The sequence below is a fragment of the Caretta caretta genome, chromosome 2 (genome assembly GCF_965140235.1).
Source record: "Caretta caretta isolate rCarCar2 chromosome 2, rCarCar1.hap1, whole genome shotgun sequence".
Taxonomy (NCBI): domain Eukaryota; kingdom Metazoa; phylum Chordata; order Testudines; family Cheloniidae; genus Caretta; species Caretta caretta.
This window is the reverse complement of record NC_134207.1, coordinates 255,636,820-255,658,039: the sequence shown is the minus strand read 5'-3', so window position 1 is coordinate 255,658,039 and position 21,220 is coordinate 255,636,820. Positions and strand designations below refer to the sequence as shown.

The 21,220-nt window shown below is 40.1% G+C and overlaps 1 protein-coding gene across 2 annotated transcripts in view; it reads left to right on the top strand.

The window, feature by feature from the left end:
* NUB1 (negative regulator of ubiquitin like proteins 1) overlaps nucleotides 1-20,624 on the top strand; it is a 30,131-nt gene extending 9,507 nt beyond the window's left edge. For both annotated transcript variants that reach the window (XM_048837539.2, XM_048837538.2), the window contains 11 exons: nucleotides 876-946; nucleotides 5,257-5,451; nucleotides 6,626-6,714; nucleotides 8,201-8,307; nucleotides 9,105-9,291; nucleotides 12,527-12,634; nucleotides 12,837-12,989; nucleotides 14,569-14,715; nucleotides 17,055-17,156; nucleotides 17,805-17,997; nucleotides 19,887-20,624. In XM_048837539.2, coding sequence (XP_048693496.1) covers nucleotides 876-946; nucleotides 5,257-5,451; nucleotides 6,626-6,714; nucleotides 8,201-8,307; nucleotides 9,105-9,291; nucleotides 12,527-12,634; nucleotides 12,837-12,989; nucleotides 14,569-14,715; nucleotides 17,055-17,156; nucleotides 17,805-17,997; nucleotides 19,887-20,050 — 1,516 coding nt within the window. In that variant the 3' untranslated portion in view covers nucleotides 20,051-20,624. The remainder of the gene's footprint in view (nucleotides 1-875; nucleotides 947-5,256; nucleotides 5,452-6,625; nucleotides 6,715-8,200; nucleotides 8,308-9,104; nucleotides 9,292-12,526; nucleotides 12,635-12,836; nucleotides 12,990-14,568; nucleotides 14,716-17,054; nucleotides 17,157-17,804; nucleotides 17,998-19,886) is intronic.
* Nucleotides 20,625-21,220: the final 596 nt, after the last annotated feature.

Below are 21,220 nucleotides of genomic sequence, written 5' to 3'. Positions count from 1 at the left end.
CACTATAGGCCATTAGTGGTCCATGGACATAGTTTGAGAATTGCCATTCTAAATCAATAACTACTAGAGCTTCTGAGATTATAAAGTGTTTTCCCTTACAATGTATGCCATGTATGGATGACTTCCAACTACTTGGTCTATCCTGTCCACTTTCCTGGCTGCTCTGCTCTCCCCTTCTCAATACTTTGGGCTTCTGTTTTTCTGGGTTCATTGATTTCATTTTTCAGGGTTTATTTTTAGCAATTTTTGAGTTTCATGTGAATGCCCCAAAATCAGGTTTTTTGGGGGAATTTCTCTTTATATATACTGCAATGAGTAATGTATATTATTTACATTACTCATTACATAATATATACTGTAGTAAATACTCTTTGCATTGTTCCCTATTGCAGTTTAACACAGTACTGTTTAAAGCACACTATGGGACCTTTAGTGCACACCAGCGGGGTCTATGTGGACCAATTAATGAGCCACACATTAGTGCCCTTTAGAAATCACATCCCTGTAGTTTGCATTACTGTTTAATGTAGACAAGCCCTTAGATACAAGGAATGATTTCTACTGTTTTTCCATTGTTTATTGGATAAACATGTTTTTTTTTCTTTTTATTGGGGGTGTTCTATTGCTGTTTATTGATTCAAATCTAAAATCAGAAACCATATCAATAACCTCTCTTCTCCTCACTTGCTATGGTGAGTTTGTGTCCAGTTACTAATAATGTAATTTTATCTTCAAGCAGACTTATAGTAAAAGTTTGAAGCCAGTTACAAATATATAACATTTTAATTTTTATTGCAATATGTTGCCAAAATATTTCATATCAAAATGAGACAAGAAGGTATTTATACTTTGGAATTAACTACTTTATTTCACAGGATTGCACAGATGAATGGATTTCAAGAAAAATGTATCAAAATAATTATAAATAAGAAGCAGCTTGACCTTGGTATGTATCACCAATTGAATATATGTTTTATTTATTTTGTAATTATGTCTTTCTTAGAAATCATCTTTCTTGTAATTTTGTCAGTCGCAGAAACAATATTAATAGCAGGGAAATAAGAGCTAGAGCAGTTCGCAAACTGTGGGTCGGGACCCCAAAGTGGGTCTCGACCGTGTTTTAATGGGGTCACCAGGTCTGGCGTAGACTTGTTGGGGCCCACCGCCTGGGGCTGAGTGAGGCTCAGGCTTTGGCCTCAGCCCTAGGTGGTGGGTCCAGGTTACAGGCCCCCCACCCAGGACTGAAGCCCTTGGGCTTCAACTTTGGCCTCCCCCACGCCAGGACAGTGGGGCTCAGGCTTTGACCCACCTCCACCCAAGGCAGCGAGGCTTCGGTCCCTTCCCCCCCACCTCCCCCCCCCGTCATGTAGTAATTTTTGTTGTCAGAAGGGGTTTGCAGTGCAATGAAGTTTGAGAACCCCTGAGCTAGCCAATAACAGCAGTCATGCTTGTTAAGTTCTACTCTAAAGGAAGGCTGAGATATTGTGATGGTCAAAATCAAAGGAGAGAATTATGGAAGAGGACAGCTTTGTGTGTTTTAAAAGCTCAATGTGCCACATTCTCAGATTTAAATCACATAATTTACCAAAACCTCATGCTGTAAAGTGACATGTTCTAAACTTTTCTTTGTTATCTTTGCCATCTTTCTTGATTTGCGAGACATTTGTGTGAACAGAAGCTTTGTCTTTACAAATTAACGTTCTTCTGTTCATTCATTCATTGATGTCCTAAATTCAGTGTCTAAGACACATTTAGCTACCTTGGAAGAAATCATGGTGTAAATGGAGAGAAAGGGTGGACCAATGGTTAGGGCAGTAGCTTGGGCCATCAGGAACCTGGGTTCAGTTTCCTGCCCCCTTTTATCACAGACTTCTTGTGTGACCCTGGGTCTTAGTCTCTCTGTGCCTCAGTTCCCCCATCTGTGAAACAGGGATAAAAGCTCTTTCCTACCTCACAGGAGTGTTGTGAGCGTAAATACATTTAAAAAGATTGTCAGATGTCTGACGTGTTTTCCCCTGGTGTGCCACTTGGAACTGGGGTACTACTGAGTATGCTTGACCCACGAGCCTGGGCTCTCTTTACACTACTGATGAGGCAAGCCAGCCAAGCCCTCCCTCAGGCTTCAGACTGCACTTAACCAGCACACATACAGGTAGGGACACACCCAACTGCAGCTTTACACACAGATGCTGAGATCAGCTCTGCCTGGGAAGGCTCAGCTAAAGAACTGCCCAGTACTCCAGTGACCCATCTGGAGTGAAAACCCAAAATTAGAGAACTGTACAGCATAAGCATGTGAAATTTGCCTCCTCCCCCAAGGTGGAGAGATATGCAACAGCGTTTTTGCCCCCCAGTTATGAATTCCACACTCTGGGTTTTACACAAAACAAAAACAAGTTTATTAACTACAAAAGATAGATTTTTAAGTGATTATAAGGGATAGCAAACAGATCAAAACAGATTACCTAGCAAATAACACCAACACACAATCTAAGCTTAATATACTATAGAAACTGGTTATAAACAGCAAATTCTTACCCTAAATATTGTTCTAGGCAGATTGCAGAGATTCTTGAAGACCCTTGCTTGCAGCTTAAAACTCCAGATATTCCTTTCACAGGTCAGAAACCCTCTAGTCTGGACTCAGCCCTCCCCCCTCACCCCCCAGCTCAGTCTCTGTTTCTCAGTTGTTTTCAGCTGCCATCTTTCTTGGGCAGGGAGTTAGTGAAGAACAAGCCACAATGATAAGGAGTACTTGTGGCACCTTAGAAACTAACCAATTTATTTGAGCATAAGCTTTCGTGAGCTTCAGCTCACTTCATCAGATGCATACTGTGGAAAGTGTAGAAGATCTTTTTATACACACAAAGCATGAAAAAATACCTCCTCCCACCCCACTCTCCTGGTGGTAATAGCTTATCTAAAGTGATCACTCTCCTTACAATGTGTATGATAATCAAGTTGGGCCATTTCCAGCACAAATCAAGGTTTTCTTACCCCCCCCCCCCACACAAAAACACAAGGTTTTCTTACACCACCACACACACAAACCCACTCTCCTGCTGGTAATAGCTTATCTAAAGTGACCACTCTCCTTACAATGTGTATGATAATCAAGGTGGGCCATTTCCAGCACAAATCCAGGGTTTAACAAGAACGTCTGGAGGGGGGGTAGGAAAAAACAAGGGGAAATAGGTTACCTTGCATAATGACTTAGCCACTCCCAGTCTCTATTCAAGCCTAAGTTAATTGTATCCAATTTGCAAATGAATTCCAATTCAACAGTTTCTCGCTGGAGTCTGGATTTGAAGTTTTTTTGTTGTAATATAGCAACTTTCATGTCTGTAATCGCGTGACCAGAGAGATTGAAGTGTTCTCCGACTGGTTTATGAATGTTATAATTCTTGACATCTGATTTGTGTCCATTTATTCTTTTACGTAGAGACTGTCCAGTTTGACCAATATACAGGGCAGAGGGGCATTGCTGGCACATGATGGCATATAGGAGGAGAGTGGGTTTGTGGGGGGGGGGGTGGAGGCTGAGAAAACCTGGATTTTTGCTGGAAATGGCCCAACTTGATTATCATATACATTGTAAGGAGAGTGATCACTTTAGATAAGCTATTACCAGCAGGAGAGTGGGGTGGGAGGAGGTATTTTTTCATGCTTTGTGTGTATAAAAAAGATCTTCTACACTTTCCACAGTATGCATCCGATGAAGTGAGCTGTAGCTCACGAAAGCTTATGCTCAAATAAATTGGTTAGTCTAGGTGCCACAAGTACTCCTTTTCTTTTTGCGAATACAGACTAACACGGCTGTTACTCTGAAACCACAATGATGTCACTCCCCTGCCTTAAATAGTTTTTGCATATGACTGGAATCCTTTGTCTCCCAGTGTGGTTCCCACTCCCAGTTAGTGGAAAAATACTAGTATTATCATGGAGTCCAGTACCAGGTGACCTGGTCACATGACCCTCCAGCCATAACTTAGAGGCTGTGGTAGCATCTGCAGAAAGACTTTTCAGTGGGTGATTAGCATCTTCAAAGACCTATTGTTTTCCCTAATGGCCCTTCCCAATGGGCCATTCAAACTGATTACATTCTGTCCAGTGGGCGTTCCCCAGGTGTAAACACATTTGTAATAGATGCATAGACAATATTCTTAACTTCAGATACAAAAATGATACATACATACAAATAGGATAATCATGTTCAGTAAATCATAACCTTTTCAATGATACCTCACATGACCTATCTGGTATAAAATATCAAAGTTATGCCATAATCATATCATATATAATAATATCTCTATGAAGAATATGGGGGTGTAGTGTGACAAGATGCTCAGATGCTACAGTAATGGGAGCCATATGAGTATCTTAGATACATAGATAGACAAACACAGAACTGTCTCATCACTTTGGTTCCAATTTTTTTCCCTCGTTGAAATTGTTAACTGTTAACTTCATTGGGAGCAGGAATTAGCCCTGCATGTTTTGAGTAAAAGGACTAGGGTGTTTTAAAATATGGAAGCTTTGGGGGATAGAGACCTGATCCTGAAAGATTCTGAATGCCTTTAATTCCCACTGAAGATTTTGGTAACTGAGGTTACTTAGTTGCACGTTGCATTAGTCAGTACTTGAGCCTTTCAGTTTAATATTTGAACAGTAGAGCATGAAATGTAAGACATTTCTGTGAATAATAAACATATCCACACTTAGGCTAGCTAGAATAAATGTATAAGGGGTATCACCCATCACATTAGAGGACATAAGCCAACCACCAAATGTTGGCTTAGGAAGAAGTACCAGATCATGCAAGTGTTAATATGGAAGAGCTGTATTTAGAGGGATGAGTTACCCCTATGCTTGTGAGGGGGAAAAAAACCACTTCGAAGTGCTAGTAAAATAGCAAATAGTTCTACAGTAATGGAGGATGTTTAGGAAAATGCATTGTCTTAGGGCTTGTCTACACTGGCAATTAACAGCGCTGCAACTTTCTCACTCAGGGGTGTGAAAAAACACCCCCGTGAGCGCAGCGCTGGGTGCTACGCCTCTCGTGGAGGCGACCACACAAGGCACGGCAGCGCTTTAGCATTGCCAGTGTAGACTAGCCCTTAGGTGGTTGCTCCTTTTTGAAGTCTTCCTAGCAGGAATAGCTGTTTTTAAAATGTAGTTATCTGGCAGTACAACATGAAATGTACTGTCTTCATAAATGTAATTTGTTTTGCCTATTAATCATGCTCTGTTTTTCAGAAAAAACACTTGAAGAGCAAGGTATAACGCACAATGTAAAGGTCATGGTGCTTGAGCTAAGACAGAGTGAAGAGGATACCAAAAAAAAAGTTCAGGAAGAAGAAATGCAACATGAAGAAGAGACCATGAAGGAGAAAGAAAGAAAGGAAAGGATGAAAAGAACTAAGAAAGGTTTAGAAATACTGGCAACGAGAGGTATGGGATTTTTACTCTTATGTGCAGTAGAAAACAGCAGTATGAGTTTAAAAAAAACCCCACTTCTATTTAAAAAAAACAAGGCAAAGAGGAAAGATTAGTATAACTTTGGGTTGTGATCTAATCACATCTAAACAAGGTCAAGCCTTGTCAGTATTTGGATGGGAAACCTCCAAGCAAAACCCAAGCGCTGCAGGAAGTGGACTTGGTGATTCATTCATTCCTAAATTGATGCGGAACAAATCCATTGTCATGATCCTAGGAGGCACCATGCTACTTGAAGGTGCCATCTTGCAGATGAAATGTGTAAAACCAGTTTGACCTCTTCTATTTGATCTTGTGAATCTAAGGGTGTTAAAGCCAATGAACTGGCTAGATTATTACATTCTGCCCACTTGAAAATTGGTTTCTCCAGTTGGTTATAGTACTCTTCTTCACTTCTTAAAAGACCTTATTTGTATAATGCTTGTGTTTCCATAAGAGAGACAAGGTGGGTAAGGTAATATCTTTTTTGGATTAACTTCTGTTGGTGAGAGAGACGAGCTTCCATGCTTACAGCAAAATTTTCTTCAGTCTGGGAAATGTACTAAGTGAGTCACAGCTGAATATAAGGTGGAACAGATTGGTTAGCCTAAGTTGTTAACACATATTTCAAGGGACCATTCAAGATGAAGTGATTCCTTAGAACATTTTGAGTTTTGAGAAAGGTACTGTATGAATCTGTTGTTAAATGGGGCACTTGAGAGTTAAGATACTGACAGCTCTGAAAATGTGCTTTGTATTTATTGCAGAAATAGCTAGGCCAGAATGATAAATTGTGAGTTGTTATGCCCTTCTCTGTCAGTTACCTGTGTTATGACCATAGATGGCCATGATTTCATAATAGCACACACAATTTAGAATTTCGTTCAGAAATTCAGGCTTGAGCTAGGGAGAGGCCCAGATCCTGCAAACAGCTCCATAAAGGCTGTTAATGGATCAGATTTCTCATTACACAATTGGTGCCATAATAGAGAACTCTCTCTGGAAGCCACATACACTATTCTACTTCATTTTATTTACAGTTTTTCTTAACAAGATGCGTATTGATATGGTCTTAAGACCACAATCTTACTTTATTCTTACTGTTGAAGGCATTGATAATGAATTAGTGGACACTCTTTTTTTGTTGCAGATGATTATTTAGATCCAGATACCACTCCATATCTAGATATAGCTAACCAAACTGGAAGATCTATCAAGATTCCTCAGCAAGCCAAAAAAGTAAGTATAACATTTAAGGAAGATATTTAGTGACCTTTTAAATAATCTTCACATGTGGTAATTTAAATATTATATTGAAATGGTCAAAACTGTTTCTTAAACAACCTCTGTAGATGCCAGCAAAAATTGATTGCTTAATAGAAGTGGTCTTCTGATAAAGGTGAAGCAGAACTGTGCTCCCGTACATTTGGGAATACTCTGATGGTCTCAGGACAGGCAGTTGTCTAACGTCTGTGATTTCTTGTAGAATCTTTTGTAAAAGGTGTTTGCATTTTGTCTTCGTGCCTAGAGTTATACATTAATTTATGTATTTTACGCAGCGCCTATTGTTGTAGCTTCTGGGTGTCTTAGTTAGAACAATATAAAACAATTTTTTCATTAGATCTCAGTCAGTTTAAATCACAAGCTACAGGAAATGTGTTAATAGTTAACTCGAAGTATTATTAAACAAATATGACTTCTTTTGTGCCCGGAAAGTCACCAAGCCTAGGTTCTGGTAGACTATTAGAATGAGAGAATTCCACATCTGGGAGCCTTCAAGTGAGAATGCCTTGCTAGTGGTCCTGGACGATGAAATTCCAGTAACCAACAGCAAGAGCAACTCGCTAGATCTTGACCACTAAGACAGAACAATAGAGGAAGAGACAATCTCTTAGATTACTAGATCATTCAGAGTTTTAAGAATCATAGCAAACACTTAGAATCACACCCAGAAGCAAAGAAGTAGTTAGCATGGAGCACTAATTCAGTGTGTTAATTGTGACCTGATTTCCTCACATGGTGCACAATGTTATTCTGCCCCAGCTGATATTCCTGTATACTTTACAAAGGTAACCCCAAATAGCATATGTACTGCATGTTCTGATGCAACAGTACAAGAAATGGAAAATCACTGTAAGGATTTTATTCAGTGCTGAGCACAAGACATTAAAGGTACATGGAGAAATCTTGTAGAATGTTTAGATAAAATAATGTTATTTATGATGCCGTTCATTGTCATAGTGCAAGAACCAGAAAGTTTTCAGCAACCTTCACTACTTCTGTCATTTAGTTTAGTAGAATTGAAAAAATGAGATTAAATTTTTGGCAAGTGATTCATGGGATTTTATCATCTATTTGGAAATAGTAGGGTTAGTTGGTTATTTATGAACACTGGCTGGATGCTGTTCTGTACAGTTATGCTCAGTAAGAGACTTATCCTGTTTATGAGTAAATTCTTGAAAACATATTTAGGGTTGCACTTTAAAAGTAAGGCAGGTGAAATATGTCATGTATCAGTAGCAATCATTGTTTTCAATAAATTGGACAACACAAATGACAAATACATGGGTAGATGGGTGAGAAGAAGTGTTAAATGATGGGAGATAATATGGCTTGATGAAGTGTTTTTCCATGGACAACAAATAATGTAAGTTATTTTCTATGACATTTCTTTTTAATTGTGAACATAATAAGGGTTTAATATATTCTTAATCCATTTTCATAGTCCCTTCTATTAGCTATGGGCTATCATGAAAAAGGCAGAGCATTCATGAAGAAAAAAGAATATGCCGTAGCACTGCCATTCTTGCTGGATGCTGATAAACACTTCCGGTAAGAACCTTTCTGAATTGTCATGTGGCTTTTCAGAGTACCAGCCAGTTGTGGGAACAGCATAAGTCATACCACACAGCGTACATTTTACATCAGTGGTTTTCAACCTTTTTTCATTTGTGGACCTCTAAAAAAATATCAAATGGAGGTGCAGACCCCTTTGGAAATCTTAGACAGTCTGCAGAGCCCAGGTTGAAAATCACTTTTCTATAGTAACAACAACCACTATTTTATATGGTATTCTTCCACAAGCATGCCACTAGTGGGCAGCGTTTGATAAAATTGCTTTAGTCTAGTCTAATGCAGCCCCCTTTGGTGTCCAAAAAAGTGGTGGTCTCCCCGTATGTTTCTGATATGCCAGCACATTCTGAGGGACTTCCCAAGGAGCACAATTTGGATCTTTACATGCCTCCAATGAAGATAACTGGTTTCTATGCCCTCCCAAAAGGTTGGAGTGTTGTAACTCCACTATACTTTTAAAACTGCAGTATCATATGTAGAAACAAGATAAAGTAAAGATAGTGTAGATTTAAGTCAAATGTAATATACCATAATATGATATACCTGGGACTCTCATGACATGAGAGCAGAGCATATTAGTTTGATAAATTAAAAAGTAATTTTGTATGTTACATTTATATCAGTGTGATGGTCAGACTGTAGAAATTTTCGGAATGCACATGATATATATGTACACATACACACACGTTTTCCTTTTCATGTTTTCCTGTCCCAATTCTTCAACGCAGTAGGGAATGAAGAAGGAACTTAGTTAATATTTTATTGCTGTTTTGCAGTGATTGTGGTAATGAACTTCTGAATACAGTTGATAATTATGCAGTGTTGCAGTTGGATATAGTATGGTGCTACTTCCGTCTGGGACAGCTGGAATGCCTTGATGATGCAGAGAAAAAGCTCGCCACAGCCCACAAATGCTTCAAGAGGTGTTATGGGGAAAACCACGAAAGACTTCTCACAATAAAAGTATGCTGGCATGATTTTACTGAAGGTGGTTTTGTTTTAGCAAATATTAATTCTTTGTTCCAGTATTTCAAAACTTTTTTAGGAATATAAAGTTCTCATATGTCCCCTTTAACCTTTACTTTTCACTCTTTCCAGATGTATAATTGTCAATACTGTAAAAGCATTGGACATGCATTGTGAGAATTCAGCATAACTGCTTTTCCCACCTCTCTGTATTATTAATGACATTTTCTTCAAACTGCATCACATTTCTGTCTGATGGGGAACTAATGTTAACTGGCTAATTCAGTATATATATATCACCTATATTGGATTACATATTTAGGGTGACCAGGTGTCCCAATATTATCAAGATCATTCCGATATTAGGGGCTTTGTCTTATATAGGCAACTATTCCCCCCCCTCCCCCATCCCAATATTTCACAGTTGTTATATATCTTTTCACTGAGTTACATTTTGAACATGCACACTGACAGCTGTCTAGGGGATAGGTCATTGGACTGGAACTCAGGAGAACTAGGTTTTGGTTCTGCCACTGGCCTGCTAGGTGACTTTGGACCAGCCATTTCATCTCTTTGTACCGCGGTTTCCCTGTCTGGAAAATGGGGGAAATTATACTTCCCGCCTTTGTAATGAGCCTTGAGATCTATTGACAAAAAAGAAAGGTGGTGGTGGTGGTGGTGGTAACATGTTGCCCTAGTTCTTGATCAGAATTTGAAGACTGTTCATATAAATTGGTTAGAGGCTTCCGAAATACTGCTTGAAGTAGTGTTAAACAAAGGAAAGTATTTAAAAAATGTAATTGTTACCCTAAAATTGGTCTCACATTTTGTAGCTTTCTTCTTCTACTCCAGTCTTGAATTATTTGAGGCCTGGCATCATAAAATCATAGAATATCAGGGTTGGAAGGGACCTCAGGAGGTCATCTAGTCAAACCCCCTGCTCAAAGCAGGACCAATCCCCAACTAAATCATCCCAGCCAATCCCAAGCCTGACCTTAAAAACTTCTAAGGAAGGAGATTCCACCACCTCCCTAGGTAATGCATTCCAGTGTTTCACCACCCTCCTAGTGAAAAAGTTTTTCCTAATATCCAATCTAAACCTCTCCCACTGCAACTTGAGACCATTACTCCTCGTTCTGTCATCTGCTACCACTGAGAACAGTCTAGAGCCATCCTCTTTGGAACCCCCTTTCAGGTAGTTGAAAGCAGCTATCAAATCCCCCCTCATTCTTCTCTTCCACAGACTAAACTATCCCAGTTCCCTCAGCCTCTCCTCATAAGTCATATGTTCCAGTCCCCTAATCCTTTTTTGTTGCCCTCCGTTGGACGTTTTCCAATTTTTCCACATCCTTCTTGTAGCGTGGGGCCCAAAACTAGACACAGTACTCCAGATGAGGCCTCACCAATGTCAAATAGAGGGGAACGATCACGTCCCTTGATCTGCTGGCAATGCCCCTACTTATACATCCCAAAATGCCATTGGCCTTCTTGGCAACAAGGGCACACTGTTGACTCATATCCAGCTTCTCATCCACTGTAACCCCTACGTCCTTTTCTGCAGAACTGTTGCCTAGCCATTCGGTCCCTAGTCTGTAGCGGTGCATGGGATTCTTCCGTCCTAAGTGCAGGACTCTGCACTTGTCCTTGTTGAACCTCATCAGATTTCTTTTGGCCCAATCCTCTAATTTGTCTAGGGCCCTCTGAATCCTATCCGTACCCTCCAGTGTATCTACCTCTCCTCCCAGTTTAGTGTCATCTGCAAACTTGCTGAGGGTGCAATCCACACCATCCTCCAGATCATTAAGGAAGATATTGAACAAAACCGGCCTGAGGACCGACCCTTGGGGCACTCCACTTGATACTGGCTGCCAACTACCAGTTGAGCCCAACAATCTAGCCAGCTTTCTATCCACCTTATAGTCCATTCATCCAGCCCATACTTCTTTAACTTGCTGGCAAGAATACTGTGGGAGACTGTGTCAAAAGTTCTGCTAAAGTCAAACACGCCCACTGCTTTGCCCTCATCCACAGAGCCAGTTATCTTGTCATAGAAGGCAATTAGATTAGTCAGGCATGACTTGCCCTTGGTGAATCCATGCTGACTGTTCCAGATCACTTTCCTCTCCTCTAAGTGCTTCAGAATTGATTCCTTGAGGACCTGCTCCATGATTTTTCCAGGGACTGAGGTGAGGCTGACTGGCCTGTAGTTCCCAGGATCCTCCTTCTTCCCTTTTTTTTAAAGATGGGCACTACATTAGCCTTTTTCCAGTCGTCCGGGACTTCCCCCGATCGCCATGAGTTTTCAAAGATAATGGCCAATGGCTCTGCAATCACATCCGCCAACTCCTTTAGCACTCGGATACAGCGCATCTGGCCCCATGGACTTGTGCTCGTCCAGCTTTTCTAAATAGACCCGAACCACTTCTTTCTCCACAGAGGGCTGGTCAGCTCCTCCCCATGCTGTGCTGCCCAGTGCCCATGAGTTTAAGAATAAAGGAGTAGTCTTTCATTGCAGCACCACAGTTAACCACACAGTTCTCATTAACAAAGGAAACAAGGCTGAATCTTCTCTTAAAAACACAAACCCCAATACACAGGCATTTAGCAACAGGAGAATGATTCTGCAGGCTTCAAGGGGGTTCATGCAGGCATGAGGCAGGGACGACCAGATGAACCAATAGACATTAAAGATCTGTGAACTCTTCCAGCAGGAGGATAGACCAGGGGAATCTTTCACATCACATTATGATGTGAGAAGGTATTCATGTTTATAAATAAATATATATTTAAAAAACCAAGAGTTGTGTGTGTGTATGTAATGGATCCAAAAGAGACTCAAATTTGAAACTTTTTAAAAAGTTTCTTCAGTTTTGATTTTAATTTTATATAAAATGTTTTTCTGAATGCCAGATTAAGAGGTTTTCTTTGCTTCTCAGTTTGTTTTCCATAGCATAGTGCAATACATAACAGGATTTAAATAGCTTTTCAGACTTTGATCCCATTATTGGATCCCTGCACCTGTGTGGAACCCCGCTGACTTCAGTGGGGCACCACCCATGTGGATCTGACTGCAAGAACGGGGCTAGCGTCTGTAAATTTCACATGCACAAATCTGTAATCCTTTTAGAATGTAAGATTTTTCACCTGCTTGTTGAGTGCCATGACAATTAGCATGTAATGGACTGATGCTCTGTTATACACTAACTTTTTTCTTTATTGAAAATTTCTTTAGGGAAGTTCTGGGAGTGAAAAGGTTTTATTTCTAAGGCTTTACCTCCTTCAGGGAATAGGAGACTATCATAACGGCAAAGAAAAAGAGGCTGTTGAACATCTTCAGAAGGTAAGGCATTGCACTAAGCAGCACATCACATTATAGGAACTCATTTGGAAACAGAGCTCACATGTTTTGCCTGATCTTGCATTCTCTACCCCCTCTTCTTGCCACCTCCCTCCCCCCAATGCACAGGGAATTTGGGAAGGGACCTTTAATATATATGCCAGTGGTGGCATTGATTTGATTGTTCTGTTCTTTCTACATCTAGGCAAATGCTTTGTATCAAGAGCTCTCCATAGATCCTGAAAAAATCAATAATTTGTTACTCCTGGGATTCTCTGCTCAGGAAGCTCGTCTTGGTCTACGAGCTTGTTATGGGAACCTGGAGGAGGCTGCCAGTCTTATTACCAGCAGAAGAGAGGTACGGTGCTGGGAAAGTATTAAACAGGTCTGAGTACTTATGTTCCAGAATGTACATCTTACGTATGTATTGAGACATGAGACAAAGCCAAGAGCTTTCATCAACTCTACATTGGTATTCACGGTGAAACTGAACAGTTTGCAATATGTTGTTGCAAGTATGAAATAGAAATTTAAAATTCTAAGGGGCAAATTCTCTCCCACCTGGCACAAGTGTGCAAGGCCTGAAAAAGTAGAACTGCCATGATATTGAAGAGGTACATGAGGATACTTTGCATCAGTTTTTACCGCTTAACTGCACTCTTTGGGAGCACAGATGGGGAATCCAAACTACATAGATTTACCAGCCAAAACTCCCATTTCAGGGTTGGCTGGTATGACACCTCAGAGGCTGCAGTTGTGGCCATAGAGTAGCTACTCACAGTGCTGCACATTCTGGCTTTGGATTGGGAATGTGGGGGAGAAGAATATTTGCTTTGTAAGGGAAGGGGGAGGATGGGAATTTGGCACAATATGTTTCTAATTTTAGACCGTTATTTAAACTATGATACAGGAGTAGTCAAGTGGAAAGGGACTGAGCTGAACTCCTTGGTTAATTTGCTGGCTCTGATACTGATTGTCCAACCTTGGGCAAGTCATTTTACTTACCTATGTACCCATCTGTAAAACTAATAAAATATCTACCTCACAGGGATCTTAATATGCTTAATAAACTCAGGCCTGATCCTGAGACAATCCAAAGCATAAAAAAATGTAACATCATTCTGGGATGTATTAGCAGGAGTGTTGTTTGCAAGACTCGAGAAGTAATTCTTCAGCTCTACTCAGCGCTGATTAGACCTCAACTGGTGTATTGTTTCCAGTTCTTGGCACCATATTTCCTTAAAGATGTGAACAAATTGGAGAAAGTCCAGAGAAGAGCAACAAAAATGATTAAAGGTCAAGAGCACATGACCTATGAGGGAAGATTGAAAAAACTGGGTTTGTTTAGTCTGGATAAGAGAAGACTGAGAGGGGACATAACAGTTTTGAAGTACATAAAAGGTTGTTAAAGGAGGAGGGAGATAAATTGTCCTCTTTATTTTCTGAGGATAGGATAAAAAGCAAAGGGCTTAAATTGCAGCAAAGGCAGTTTAGGTTGGCCATTAAGAAAAACTTATTGTCTGGGTTGTTAAGGACTGGAATAAAATGCCTAGGGGGGTTCTGGAATCTCTGTTGTTGGAGATTTTTAAGAGCAGGTTAGACAAACACTAATCAGTGATGGTCTAGATAATATTTAGTCCTGCCAGGGGACTGGACTAGTACAGTATGGCTACAAAATGGTGAATTAGGATTACAAAGTTTGCTAGTGTATATACAACCTTATATTGGAGGAGGGAATGTCTCTTAAAGATCATTGAGCAGCACAAATTTGTTTAAAAAAAAGTTTCCTTCCTCCCTGGAAGATTTGTAAAGATTAAAAAAGTATACAGAAGAAACCACATACACGTCTATCAAAGAATTAATGGATCCATCTTTTAGTAGAAAGCTGACAGTATTCTTCTACAATACTTAGCTTTGTAATGACCCTGCTTTTATAGGAAAAGGCACAAATAAGGAGAGAGGAGAGAGCTAAGAGGAGGAGGAGATTGGACGATATAAATACCTTGAAAACTATGGGCTACTCAGAGCGAGCCGCTAAAAAAGCACTTCACCAGGCACAAGGAAACTTGGACAACGCCTTTAAGGTAAATCGTTTTCAAGAATGATACTCTCATACAGTAGACCTTTTCCACTGGAAGCCATAGAAATACAGCTACCAAAAATGCATGTTTTCTAGACATTTTCTTTTTCTCTTTTTCTATTACTGACTCACTATGTGATTAAACTTTCACTCTCTAAACTGGTGAATCAGGCTGTCATACTGTCTGGAGTGGCCCATGAGCAAGAATGCCACCTTCGAGCAGTTTGATAAAAAGCAGGGCACAAACCCCAAACTGGTTTTGAGTTCTGTATTTAGATTTCACCAACAAGTAACAAGTGTAAACTCCTCAGGCACTCTACAGCCTTAACATGGAGTCACAGACAGTCCCCGTGGGCATGCTGATCCATTTTGCCATCCAGGCAAGCTTGACTTTGTGATAGATGGTCACTTTACACAAAAGATCACAAAATATTCAGGTTACTTCTCATCCCAAAGGACCAGTCACTTACCCCAAATCAATTTGCACCTTAGATCTCACACCAAAGACAACACCTGTAACCAGCCCTGTAACAAACTAACTAAAGGTTTATTAACTGGGGAAAAGAAATATTTACAGGATTAAAGCAGATAAGCATACACACACCAAAAAGATGCAATCTTAAGTTCAAAAGGTAATAGAAGCTTCTATAATAAACAAGCTTTTATTCCTTTAGGGCTAATCCAAGCCAAGCAGCTTGGGGAATCTCTTGTTTATGTTTAGGAGTCTTTGCCCCTCAGAGTCCATAAAGAGACCCTAATTCCTTAGGGTCACGAATTTTTATCCTCACCTCCCTAGCGTCCAAGCTGATGGGACAAGCGCTTCTGCGTATAACCTCTTCATGAGTAGGTGTGGGGAACAATTGACAGAATCATTGTTCTACAATGGCCTATTTGGATTCAGTAGTCCTTCCTGATGAGCAGGAGATAACACCTTTTGTAGAAATCCAGCATTTTGCATTAGGTCAAGATTTTTTTTCCTGTTTGGTGAGTTACATAGTTTCAGAACAGATATTTTACAGTTACAGAGGAAATACTTAAGTAGCACCTTATAGAGGTGAATACAGATAGTATAAGTAGGATTAATACATGCAGCATCCTACAGGCATTCCATAAAGTCTAGATACATCCTATAACAATGATATTTGTTTGACTGTAGTAATCCACAGATAAGCCAGACTGGTTTCCAGCTCTGCATTGGTCAGGGTTCAGTGGTGCCTGGGGCCCTGGCATCAGCTGGCACCTGGTCTGCCAGCATCACATAGGCTCATCCGTTTTTTAAACACAAGTATTTTTTTGTATATTTACGAAGATAAACGCCTGTCCCAACTTCTAGACACTCGACAAAACTTCTAGAACACAAAGGAATACAAAAGTAAATGCAGCAGGCTAGTCTCACTCACATATCAAAAATTAACGTGCTAAACGACTAAAACTTACAAACGCACTCCTGCCCCCAACATCCCAGCCCCCATCCATTTCCCCTTCCAAGAAAGCCAATAAATTATGGCTACTCTGGACCAAGGGGAAAATGAAAAACAAAGTCAAAGGCCCTTTAGATGGGGTTCCATTTGAGTGTCGCTGTAGTAGTATTGTACTAGGAGAGGAAGGCCCAGCTAGGTAAGTCACAGCCAACATCTTAAACAACCTGAAAACTAATAGGCAGCCCATGCAGAGTCATAGAGCTTAAGACCAGAAGAGGCCAGTTTGATCGTCTAATCTGATCACACTGGTGTCATTTTCTCTCTCTAAAGAAAGGATGACTAGTAGCATTTTTATTTAGACAAAGGCTAATACCTATGGGGACCCTGTTTCCTACATGTAAATTACTATAGGACACTAACTTTCAGTTTATGGACATTCCCATGTCAGAAAGAGTAGACGTACTAGGACAGAGGTCAGACAAAATCAACAAAACAAGATTTTGGGGCAGGGCAGATTCATTTATGTGGAAAGAACACAATAAAATACTGAAACTTAGCATCTACTGCTCTTAATTTGTTTAACCAATTGTCTTTTAGTATGGGAAGGATATAAACTAGATTCCACTCTCATAGTACAAGTGGGCAGGTACTAGGAATTCAGGCTGATGATCTGCCTAAATTTTCAACAGTGAGATGTGTTAAACACTGAAACAATCTTACAAGGCAAGGGGTGAAAGATGCAAGATACAACATGAGGTATCACAAGATAGGTAAGATAAATTTACTCTAAGGAACAATATGGTGAGGTATTAACTACATGAGCTAATGAGTCTTTTCCAGGTTCTGTAATTGTGTGTACATCTCTTTTGAGGAATACTACAACCTTTTAACTTATACTAATCGTTGTCTCTTCCTGCTTTAGATTCTTCTTGATGAACCTCAGTTATTCTTACTAAATGATGATGATAACGCTGATCCTATGGCCCCACACCAGTTTCAAGTTCCGAAGGAAAGTGTTGACCAAGTAAGTTACATGTTTTTCTTAAAGATGGAGTGTAGGGTAGTTTTTTTTAAAAAATCAAACCAGTGTAATTCTGAGGGCTCATTTCATCCCCTTAGCTGTTTAAATATACCATATTAGATCTTCCTTTGCAAAGCCACAGTCATGTTCTACCCCCGCCCCGCCTCTGGCACTCGTCGAATCCCCACTGATCTTCACCTACCACTTGGTGCAAAGTCATGCATGCTACTGAGTAATCCTGGGATGTGAATGCAGATTCTAGAGGACTTGGGTTCTTCTCTGATATGGCATGTTTTAAAGTGGAGATAAAATTCTCTTTTAATTTTCTGGCTCAGGGATAGGAAATAAGACTTAAAAAAAAAAAAAAACCCTAAACATCTTGCAGTATTTGGAGGGGTCAGGGAGAAAACCCTGATCTTTCTTGTGTAGGCAGCTGCCCTGCTCTGGAGCTGTTCAGTATTCAGTGTGATGTCACCAACTGAGAGCATGCTGGGGCATCTCTGTCAGTACATGCCAAAGAGGAGGACAGCACTTCAAAGAATCCGTAATAAGAGGAAATAAACAGGCACATTCAGATTGCTGATGTGGAATACTCTAGACTGTACAAACAAGTCAGTCTCTCAGACTTAGGGGTTTTTTGTTTTTGTCTAGTTGATGTACATGGGTTTTAATCGTGAGTCAGTGGAGGAAGCTCTGAAAGTCTTTCAGGGCAACATTCAGTTAGCTGCACAAACACTTGCTCATTATGGAGGAGTTCTTCCTGCTGAGTTGCAGCTGTCAACCGAACAGACCACTCCATCAGAAGAATCCATTTCATCAAAAGATTCTCCTACAGAGTCTGCAGGTAAGACTTGCGGCATATGACAGATATGGAGGGGGAAATGATTGCTGAATATTGAATAGATTGGATGATTACCTCAAATATCTCAAGAATCGCTCAAGCTTTTAGTAGCATAGTATCTATTGGATAGATGTTATTAGGAGCAGGCTTTGGGCTGTGACAGTGTGCTATCTGCTCAGCAAAAATAAGGAAAATCAGAGGAAAACAGAACACTTACTAACCAGCTGAGTGAGAGAGAGAGCAAGAAATGCAATCCATAGCTGCTAGGAATGAAATGACTGCTTTAAAACAAACGAGGAGGACTTGTGGCACCTTAGAGACTAACAAATTTATTTGAGCCTAAGCTTTCGTGGGCTAAAACCCACTTCATTGGATGCATGCAGTGGAAAATACAGTAGGTAGATAGATAGATACACAGAGAACATTAAAAAATGGGTTTTGCCATACCCACTACTATGAGAGTGATCAGTTAAGGTGAGCTATTATCAGCAGGAGAAAAAAAACCTTTTGTAGTGGTAATCAGGATGTCCCGTTTCCAACAGTTGACAAGAAGGTGTGAGTAACAGCAGGGGGAGAAAATAAGCATGGGGAAATAGTTTTACTTTGTTTAATGACCCATCCACTCCCAGTCTCTATTCAAGCCTAATTTAATTAAACTGTTTCCCCGTGCTTATTTTGAATCCCAATGCTAAAGAATCTCTTGCCCCCTACACTCCACCAATAATATCAGCTTCCACCATCCATTTGTACCATCAAAGGGGAGATGTGGAAGACCACCCTTCCCAAACTAGTCCATAAAACAATTATCCTTTCCTCCTTCAAATCCTTCCTTGAGACCTTTCTTCTGTGGAGCCTACAGGAAACTGCCAACTGTTAATGGCTACATGGGTGGCCCATGGGACTTGCCAATGTCTAGTTACCAAACTTTTATTTTTTGTAAAAAGTCTCAGAACCATCAGTCTGAGCCTATAGCTGGCCATTTTAAACCCCTGGTTCAACTGTAGGCTTTGTCCTCCTTCCCCCCTTCCATAGTAGTGTTTGTTACACCCGCCTGATGTGTCTTGTCCTAAATTAGATCGTAAGTTCTTCAGGGCAGAAACCATGGCATCTTATGTGTTTGTACAGCACCTACCACTATGGGAACCCCAATCCTGAATGGGGCCTTTGGGTACTACCATCATAGAAGCAATAGTATGCTATGGACTTCATGTGAGTTATGGTCAGAACAGTGATGAAAATGGCACATCCTAATTAAGAGTATGTCTATGCTTAAAACACTACAGCGGCACAGCCGCAATGCGTCAATGTAGACACTCGCTACAGTGACGGTAAAGCTTCTTCAGTTGCTGTAGGTAATCCATCTCCCCAAAAAGCGGGAGTTAGGTCAGTGGAAGAATTCTTCCATGCCCTGTCTACAGTGGGGGTTAGGTCAGCCTAGCTACATGTCTAGGGGTGTTAAAAATCCACACCCCTCAGAGAAGTAGCTATGCAGATGTAAGTTTTTCAGTGTAGACCAGCCCTAAGAGCTGCTCCTTGCTGAGACCTATCTCAGGGAGTACAAGGACTAGAAATGTTATTAGGCCCTGTGCAAAGGAGGGGAGAGAGCTTACATCATCTCTTCTTTTTCTCCCCTCCACCATCTCCCTAAGTAGTCACAGTTTAACCCCAACTTATTACAATGCTACCTAATGTACAATTAAGGCTTTTCTTACTGCTTAGAAGAATTAGTGCATCTCTCCCCAGACATCCTTTGGTGCAAGATAATTTTAAACTAGTTCTCCAGTGAAAGGTTTATAAAATTAGTGGTGTTGGCCCAAAAGAGAGTTTCATGGGAAGTTGACTTTTTCAAAGAAAAGATTATTTTTATTTTTTTGTTTTGTTCGTTTGTTTAGGTACTTCTAGTTCATCAACGGATGAAGACATGGAAACAGATGTAGTCAATGAAATCTTAGAGGATATTCCAGAACACGAGGAAGATTATCTGGATTTAACTCTGGAAGAGGAAGAACAGGTTATTAAAGAATACTTAACCTATATGCATGAGGAACAACCCTGAAAACTCATTACCCACCATTCAGTTACATGAAATTACTTTGGCTACATATTACATTTTGGACTCTTGAGTTTGGATTTAGATACCTATATCCTCAAGCTTATCTTTTGCCAAATGCCTTACATTCAGTTAAATTATAGATGAATTATTTAATTATCAATTAATTATAACAGTGCTCAAAATCTGCTTTTTTTTGGTTTATTATAATTTGTCATAATCAGCATAATGATGAAGCAGAAACAAATATTTTTCTGAAAAACACTGTTTAGTAGAGAGTTGAATATATATTTATATGGGTGTGAAATTAGCCCATTTAATTAATATAGCAAATAAAAGCATTTTACAGCATTTTGCACCATCTGTTTTAAAACAAAATCTACGTTTGTAAATCAGAAACCTAGTTAATACATTTATAGAGCTGTCAGTTTACAAAACCAATTTCCTTCTCTTTGAAGTACTGTTCTCCAAAAATCACTTACAGATCTGTTGTGTATGAACTGATGATATCTTTTCTTGTCTCTGTTCATGTCAGATGTTGCAACAGCAACTAATAAAAATAAACATATGGCACACCTTGCTTTTATTGAGATGTTTTCCATACTTTAAACATAAAAATATTTTAAAAAGGGGGGGGGGGAGTTGGAAGCAGCTGGGGAGGTCCTGCTCCCATCCTTGCCTCGTGCTGATGGGGCTGATTTAAACACTTTTCTGTAAAAAAAATTGGTGGGCATGATGTAGGGACACATTTTGCAATTCATAATTGCACACATTCTCAACAAAATCACCCCTGAGAGCCAGACATGACCCATGGACCATAGATTTGACACTCCTGTCTCTATCTCAATTTTTAGATAATTTAAACGTAAGGAGGAGGAAACAAAACACTGGCCAACTAATAAAGACAGAAATTGGGCCAGGCTCATTTCACCTGTCACTTTGTTGCCTTCGGAAATTTAGCTGAATGTTCCTTCCCAATGCTCTTTATCTTCCTTTTGATTCTAACACTTAGCCCTCTTCTTTTTGGTGTCCCTCCAAATGCAACTGCTGAACAGAGATGTTCCATTTTTGAGATCTGTGGTGATGCCGTAGCCCTGTTGGTCCCATGAGACTAGAGAGACAACATGGGGGAGGTAATATCTTTTACTGGACCAACTTCTGTTGGTGAAAGAGACA